Raw genomic sequence first — 8,527 nt, forward strand, 5'->3', positions numbered from 1 at the left:
ATGGTTGTTCTCATTAAAAAAAAAAAGTGTCAAATAGTTGTGTAGAGTTCAAACCCACACTCCACCCAGCCGGCCAACGCACAGCGTGAGGTGGGTGTGAATGTGAGATTGCCGGTTATGAAAAGTTAAAAGAATTTGGACACAACTGAAAAAGCGTGGGGAGGAGTTTCCAAAGCCGATTGGCCGTCTGACGGCAGACCGGTCGGTGTATGCTGGTTCCTTCAGCGATGCCTGTAAGCCCGCAAACACAATACCAAGACCTTGGAACATGCAAAGTAAATATTAATCATCACAGCATTTTTCCCGTTATAACATGTCAAAATGGGGGTGGAAAAAAAAATTAAAAAGGTACAATGTAAGAATTGTACTTGTGTTTTGCTTTGTAAACATGTAACTTCTGTTAATGCTTAATAAAACAAGAAATAAAATGTCAAAATCTTCCTTGTTTGCTCTTCATTTGTCCCCGTGACATCAGACCGGCCTCGGACGGATCAGGTTGCTTTTTTAAAGATTAATCGATTCACTGTCAACTGTTATGTTTATAATGGACTAATTGGTTTACATTATTTTTTGTGTATAAAAAAAAAATATATATATTCTGATTCCAGCTGATTAAAAGTGAATATTTTCTAATTTCTTCCCTCCTTGTGAGCAAAACAAGTCATTTGATGACGTTGCCTTGGGCTTCGAGAAACAGTGACCTACTTTTACATTTTATAGACAAACAACCAATCACTTTATCAAGAAAATAAACAGATTAACCAACTGAAACTAATGGTTAGTTGCAGCAGTTTGCGTGTCATGTTAACCTGCTTGCCTCTAGTTTGGAACATCATTTAAGAAGTCGTATAGGTCTCGGTTGTTTTTCCATTCATGGTGTTTTTAATGTACAGTAAGCACTGTAACTGATAACACAGAAAACAGCACCTGAAGAAACAGACCTCCGCCAGTATAGCCAGGTTCCAACTATTCTGAGCAAAGATCTGTGTCTGTGTGTGTGTGTGTGTGTGTACACACATAATTATGTGTGTGCATTCATTTCACAATTACCTTTAGGGATAAACGTAAGAGTGTCTCTACTCATTTTCATTGAGAAAAAAAATTAGCCTAGCCTTAGTTAATAATTAATAGTTTGCGGCACTATATGCCACACAATATTGGCGCTCAATGATTACAAATACTTGTCAAAATAAATATCAAAAGATACACGTTCTGTTTTTCTACTGTAAGCACAAATGATTACATCAATATTACAGGCATTTCTTCCCCAAAATCCTCAGGAAAAAAAAGGGAAAGAGTGAAAGAAAAAAGAATAAAAAGTTTGGAGAACACAAACAGATCTGAAACGGGCCCTGTAGAGAAAATAAAGTGAAGAAACATTTAAATCCCTGTTCAGCACAGCCTTGCTCAGAGTCCTTTCTTTCCATCGCAGCCAAGTGAACAAAGTGTGAGACCAAGTCCATCAGAGGCGGTGTGCTCTGTCCATTTGTCCTGTAGTTTGCAAAACATCTGTTCCATGTTTATTTTCCCAGCTGGCCTTGGCTCGGCCCAAGGCGGGGGACTCTGCTTTCAGGCCATTGTTCTGCCTTCTTGACGAGGGAGACAACCCCCAGGGGGTCTGAAACAGGGAGCGCATGGTAATCCCTGCCTCTCGGCCCCCACAGCTGGGCTCGGGTTAGAGGGTGGAGATGGCCAGAGTGCTCGGCCTAGCAGTTGATGGAGGCACAGTCTGGTTTGGCTTTCCCCGCGGAGCTGATTATCCTCATGAGGCAATGTCCAAACTCCTCCAGGATCATCCTCTCTGCTTCCACCTGAGGTTGCTCCGCCTTTTTAGCCTGCTCCAGGAGGCACTCGCACGTCGCTTCGAGCACCTCCTTCGTTACAAATGTATACGGCATCCTGCGGGAAAACAAGAACAGAGCCTTTGTTAGAAAATAAATCATCCCCATGTCATCAGCTATCATCTGTTAACAGAGGGGGTGAGTTAAAGTCCTCCGACATGGTGCTTTTTGGATGGTTTTATATAGACCTTAGTGGTCCCTAATACTGGATCTGAAGTCTTTTATATAGACCTTAGTGGTCCCTAATAATGTATCTGAAGTCTCTTTTATATAGACCTTAGTGGTCCCCTAATACTGGATCTGAAGTCTCTTATATAGACCTTAGTGGTCCCTAATACTGTATCTGAAGTCTCTTTATATAGACCTTAGTGGTCCCTAATACTGTATCTGAAGTCTTTTATATAGACCTTAGTGGTCCCTAATAATGTATCTGAAGTCTCTTTTATATAGACCTTAGTGGTCCCCTAATACTGTATCTGAAGTCTCTTATATAGACCTTAGTGGTCCCTAATACTGTATCTGAAGTCTCTTTATATAGACCTTAGTGGTCCCTAATACTGTATCTGAAGTCTTTTATATAGACCTTAGTGGTCCCTAAAACTGAAGTTACTTTCCCGAAATTCAGAATCACAGTCACAAGAGCCAGTCCCACAATGAGCTTCCCTTACAATGTGCCATTTCTGTGTCTGTAGCTTTAAATGCTATTGAGGAGGGGGGGGGGGGGAAGCAGGGAAAGGAGAGGTAACCTTGTGACCTCATAAAGGGGAAGATTCCAGATTGGCCCATCTGAGCTTTCATTTTCTCAAATGCAGAGCAAGATACCCAGGGCTCGGTTACACCTATCACCATTTCTACCCACTGGGGGGGGGGGGCATAGGCAGGCTGGGGAAACTCAAATTAATGTTACAAAACCTCAAAGTGAAAATTTCATGCCATAGGACCTTTAATATTTCAGTTACAAAATCCCAATGTGAATTATGATTTTAGCAATAATATTTTAGATTTGTTCTCCCACCAGCGCTGTGTGTCTGCAGACAGCTGAGGACTTTTATCGGTCACGCAGCCACGATGTTGCGGACGCCGTCCTAGACACATGCAGTGAACATTTTTTTACGGTTGGTTGTGTCTAGACAGCTTAACATGCCCTAAATTACTCCTCAAGTGCTTTTGTAACTTATTGTTGAATGGAGAAACGTGTTACAGTACCTCCCCCCTCCACTTGAAATAACAGGCGTCGTCCGCATGAGCAGGTCTGAGATCTGCGACGACAGCTTGGTCTTAGCGGCGGTCTGCTGCTGCACCCGGACCTCTGCGGCGTCGGCCAAGTGCATCAGCGTCTTCCTCTCCGGGCTCTCCTCAAAGTTCTTGCAGCCGACGCACTTACAGATGGACGAGCACATGATCTTCGCCTTCGAGGTCAAACAAAAATGGAAATTTACAAATGTAAACAGTCAAGAAAGGCGACAAATCTGTGTTTAATAATCCTATTTCTACTGTACCATCAGCTACTGATGACAACCCACCTCGTAACACTCGCAGTAGTTCTTCAGGCAGCCCGATCGTTTGCAGTTGCAGCCTTTGCTGTGGCGACGGTCCGACTCTCCTTCTTTGCCTTTACCAATTTTGGGTTTGAAGGCCTCTGGGTTGCGCTCCAGACACGTCTGTGAAAACACATTTCCACCTTGAGTCTTCTTAGTTGACAGGTAAGCCACTCCAGTCCAATAACACATCTCACAAACCTCCAGCTTACCTTTATGGCTTTTTGACGTTCCATTTCATGTTCCAAGTTATTGAAGCAATTATTGCAGTTACAATTATTGCAAAACTCTCCATTTGCAAAGCAGTCACAGTATCTAGGGGGAGAAAAACAGAGCTCTACTTAATAAAAGTCTCTATAGATCAGATCAGCCTTTTTCTACACACTTTCAAAGAAATACAAGACTAGGAAAGTTAAGTGTAAACGGGTCTAAACCACAGTCACTTACAGTTTGAGACACTGCGACTTGGTGCAGTTGCACGGTTTCCTCGGTCTTGACGTTGCTTCTGCGGTCGACAAGCTGTAGGCCAATTAACAATATTACTTAAGATTCAAATTAAATCAAAGCACATTCAACAAAAGAAAAACTCATCTGCCCTTGCAAGTTTTAGGAATTATCAGGCAAGACATCCTGATGAATATATGTTTGGTATACGCTTGTTTAAAAAACACTTCTTGAACCACCCACAAAACAGGAACAGACGGATTTATCTTATATTAAGTTTCTTTTTCCTCATTGTATTTAGTGAAATGTGTTCATTAAATTCTGGACCATGTGGGTCCAATAATAAAAGCTCAAGATTGAATGAAAGACCCTGTATGGTTGTTACATTTATAGCAAACAGACATGTTTCATTGCACTTTACCTCTTCCAAGATGTAGACATTATTCAATAATTAACTGAATAACTATACTGTCACATTAGAGATTAGGAAGGGTATATTTTAAGCCTAGTTAGCATTTTGGAAAATGCTAACTATTTCAAATAGGGCTCCACAAAGCTGGAGGAGGAAATATGTAATAACTTTGTTGAATTGATGATAATAAATAAACAGGTAAAGTGTACTCGTTTCTGCTGCTTTCAGTATTCTGCCAAAAAACAAATTGTTGCATGTAAAAAAAGAAAAAGTTCTTTCCAACACTTTTATCAAAAATTCTATATAAACCGCACCACTAAACAAAATGATAGTTATATTTTAAAGTGCAGTTTTCTACTGATATTTTCTTTCAACTAACAACAATGTTTATTGTGCCGGTTGACATACCGATGACGATTAAAAAAAAAAAAACACTAAACAATATTGTATCAGTTTTTCAAGAAGAGTTTTTCCGTGAATATCATTTTATATTAGCCCACACTACATTTTCTCATGTATTGTGTTTATTTAAAAACAAAAGATAAAAAGGATTTAGTTAGTCCGTTCCACATCTTCTAAGAGCTGCCTTCATGTCCCTCCTTACCCATTGAATGGCAATCTGGCCTGAGTCTGGACAGCAGTGGACGCGGGGAACCCAGAGCTGCTGGCCAGGGTCACGAATGGGGTCTGCTGGAGCTACAGGAGGAGAGACAGATAACACAACACAAGCTTAAAACACACATATCAAAGAGTAGTGAATTAATAATAACATAAAAAAAACACCACTAACCTGTGTGACATATTGTGCTGGCACGACTGCATAGCCGACGTTCCCGCCTCCTGGAGCTGGGGCCAGAACGGTGCCGGGGGGGAGGTTGGTGAAGTTGGGCTGGATCTGGGGTAGTGGAGTTGCAGGCATGATGAGGCGCTGCTGGGTCTGAGTGGTGGTTACTACGGCTGCTGATGTTAAGGGTTTAGGTGCCATCTACAGGGAAAACAATCCATGAATACAGCTCAAGAGACATACAAATAAGCTCTGTTTGAATCAACACACGCAGCATTTCCAGAACACCAGAGTTACCTGTTTGATGGTCTGTGCTGGGACGATGGGGACAGACATCCTGACTGCTCCTGTACTGACCACCATAGGTTTAGCTGTGGGACATTAAGAAGCGTAAGTCCCCTACAGAAGAGCTTCTACAAGTGCCATGTAGGTTTGTTACCAGAAAAACACAACTATCAAAGTGTCACCTGTCTGTAAAGAGCTGGTGCTGGGACCACTGGGCTGTCCCGTGCTGCTCGCTGAGGTCGCTGTGACGAGGCGGACGTAGTGAAACCTGCTCCCTGGAACCTGAATCTGCTGCACATTGGGCTGGCTGGTCAGTGGGATGATGGTCTTGAACTGAGAGCCGCCGACTCCGCCCACGGCCACAGACTGCACTTGTTTAATATTCTGAAAACACATTCAGATACAGGAGACAGAGCTTTAAGTCCAAAATACTGATAAGAAAAATCAACGTTGCATGAAAGCATGCACGAGTCAAGCTAAATCTTAAAAAACATCAAAGTACGTTTGCCACCTTGATCCAGGCTTCCTTAGCTCTGCCTCCTTCAGCCATGAGTGCAAAATATGAAGTTGTGCGAGTTTGAATACAAAGATTAAAACAATGCATGCTCTGTTAAAAAGGTACATCTTTAAAAACAGTACTGAAGTATTTATATCTTGAAATTGCTACCCAATTAAAGTTAATGCAATAAAAACTATTTTGATTTTTTTTTTCCCAACATGTCGCACCATGCATCACAGTCCACGGTAATGCACACAAAGCAGAAGACAACTGTCAGGAGACTCGAGTGAAATCCAATTTAAACGGCTACAAACAAACAGATGAATCTGTGTTTTTTCAATTACATGCTTCATTATGCTGCTTTACGGTGCAAGCCCTTTAGTTAAGTGTATTAGCCCTAGGGTGGCATCGTGTTTACGGCTGATAATGAGTGCTAAACAAGTAGAGGCGATACAATTAGGCAATCGATTGACAAAACAATCAATCATATAAGCCAAATATTCTCTAGATCCAGCATCTTGTGCTGTGATTTGCTGCCCTGTAGTTGTCTGAAAATATAAAACAAGCAATATGAAGACAACCTTTCCCCTGATATTTTTTAGACCAGATTTTGTATTGACAGATCAATCAAGTTATTTGCATTTCTACTTCTTAACACACTTATATTGTGACACACTGCACGTTCTTTCCTACATTAGTGGTGACCGTGGCATGGCAATACAGGAGCAGATATCAAATAAGTATCCTCACACACTGCATTGCTTCAAATTCCAGCTGACAAACTGCGACCAGCTCCATCTTACCTGCGCTGTGTTTTGGTTGGTGGCCCCCTTGACTGGAGATGCAGATGTGGACTGTTGGACTGTGAGGATCTGCTGGCCAAGTGCTACATTGACAGGCAGCGTCACTGACTTCTGAGTGGCGTTGGAGGTCGGGGAAGCCACAGATACCACCGTCACCTGGCAGACACAGACAATGGGAATGCAGCCTGATCAGTCCCAACTACTGACCTCATCAAAATATACATCCATATATTAATAGTCTCTCATAATATCAATATTTGGCCCACACATATCAATAACAACCTTAACCTTTGGGTGTTGTAATGCATAAAGTTGGAGGTGACTGCTAATTTAATTTTAAAGCAGACAAGAATCAATGCTGACAAAAAGCACTGCTGAAATGTAGCCTTAAGTGGATGTGTTGCCCTGGCTAACGCAGGTGTAAATAATAACATTAACGATTGCTGTGTTCCATGTAGGTGTGTCCAGGGCTGATTGATTGACATCGTTATGGTTATTCATGACACCTGTGCTTTCTCTGCTACAGGTCAAAATTGTCTCGAGACAAGCTACACCTTGCCTTGTAAAGGAAACGAGAGCAGGTAGCAGCAGCAGCAGCCGGGTGCGATGACAAAAAGTTGCGGTGAAGTTGGAACGGTTTCCAGCCGCCTTCAGGCCAAACAGGAAGTCACAGTAACACTCACCTCCTGATAGGTCCGATTCCGATTTAATAAAATGTTATCAGACCCATATTGACGCTTGTATGCTGAATCCAAGTTCTTTATATTATGACTGAGTATCTGTCAAAATGCTCTACATGTGATCTGTTGCTGATGTTGTACTGTATATAATCCCTGATCTAAAAGCAGATTCAGGCTCTCTGACTTTCTAAACATCACCATCAGCCACATGTGTGTTTTGTACAGAATGAGCCTTTAAAAATCAGACAAATAGCAATTAAAACCGCTCCAATTCAAAAACAAAAAGGGTAAAAGGTTTTACAGAAAGAGGCCTGCGTTTCCCAGCATGCTCTGGGCCTGCCTCGGCCTTGCAGTCGGTGTAAAGCAACTGTTCTGCCTGCTTTTCAAAAACTGCGACCGCCTTGATCTCGTGAGGTTATCGTTGCCTATGTGTGCGTGACGTCCGATTAAGTCGGACACAAATCTAACCAGCATGCATTGGGCGCCGATCGACTCGGTGCCCAATGCATGCTGGTTAGACTCATCTCGAACGAGCCTGTTGTTGCCACCATTTGAATTCATTTATTACACTATGTACGAAACACTACACCAACATAGCAGGAAAGAGAGTGAAAACTAATCCTTTATAATTTACCTTGCTGGGAGTCTTAAGGGGTGAGATAGCAATCTTTTTGCCGGAGATACTTTGTATACTAGAGCTGAGGGACTCAGACAGAGTGATCGTCCTCGGGGGCATCACTGGGGAATTCTGGGTGAGGGCCCGTCCTACGGCCACATGGAACAAGATTTGAGAAAACATGTCTTTCTTACAACTGAAAGGGCATTAGAAAAGATTTAAAAACGGTGCAATGTGGACGTTACTGACAGAACAAGCCGTGTAACAGGCAGTGTAACTCTCAATGCCTTAAACTTACCTGCAATAACAGGAGACACTGTTGTCTGAGGACTTAGACCTTTGCTGTTAACAGTTTTTGTGATGATAAACTTTATCGGCGCAGCTGAGGATGTCGGTGTTTTCTTAGCAATCTGTGGAGATGTTCAGAAAGATATTTTCTATTCACACATTCACAGCTTAACATCAGCGGTTTTCTAATTAAGACAATCATGTACAGAGAGCCCGATCAATAAGGCAGATACCGATACAAATATGTGGTTATTAGAAAGTCAGATATATATATATATATATATATTTAAATCCAGAAACGCGTAACAAAACAAATAGATTTCCCTAACATTAGTTA

At 41.9% G+C, this 8,527-nt stretch overlaps 1 protein-coding gene across 4 annotated transcripts in view; it reads right to left on the minus strand.

The window, feature by feature from the left end:
• Nucleotides 1–8,527, minus strand: part of lin54 (lin-54 DREAM MuvB core complex component) — a 14,433-nt gene that overhangs the window by 656 nt on the left and 5,250 nt on the right. For 2 of the 4 annotated variants that reach the window (XM_032539831.1, XM_032539832.1), the window contains exons 3-14: nt 8,201–8,312; nt 7,921–8,051; nt 6,607–6,762; nt 5,487–5,688; nt 5,317–5,390; nt 5,026–5,220; nt 4,840–4,931; nt 3,827–3,898; nt 3,592–3,694; nt 3,365–3,502; nt 3,048–3,250; nt 1,707–1,899 (exon numbers count right to left, since the gene is read on the minus strand). In XM_032539831.1, coding sequence (XP_032395722.1) covers nt 1,707–1,899; nt 3,048–3,250; nt 3,365–3,502; nt 3,592–3,694; nt 3,827–3,898; nt 4,840–4,931; nt 5,026–5,220; nt 5,317–5,390; nt 5,487–5,688; nt 6,607–6,762; nt 7,921–8,051; nt 8,201–8,312 — 1,671 coding nt within the window. Of the gene's footprint in view, nt 1,900–3,047; nt 3,251–3,364; nt 3,503–3,591; nt 3,695–3,826; nt 3,899–4,839; nt 4,932–5,025; nt 5,221–5,316; nt 5,391–5,486; nt 5,689–6,606; nt 6,763–7,920; nt 8,052–8,200; nt 8,313–8,527 lie in introns of all 4 variants that reach the window. The other 2 variants (XM_032539830.1, XM_032539833.1) reach the window with 2 other exon arrangements.

The sequence above is a fragment of the Etheostoma spectabile genome, chromosome 16 (genome assembly GCF_008692095.1).
Source record: "Etheostoma spectabile isolate EspeVRDwgs_2016 chromosome 16, UIUC_Espe_1.0, whole genome shotgun sequence".
Taxonomy (NCBI): domain Eukaryota; kingdom Metazoa; phylum Chordata; class Actinopteri; order Perciformes; family Percidae; genus Etheostoma; species Etheostoma spectabile.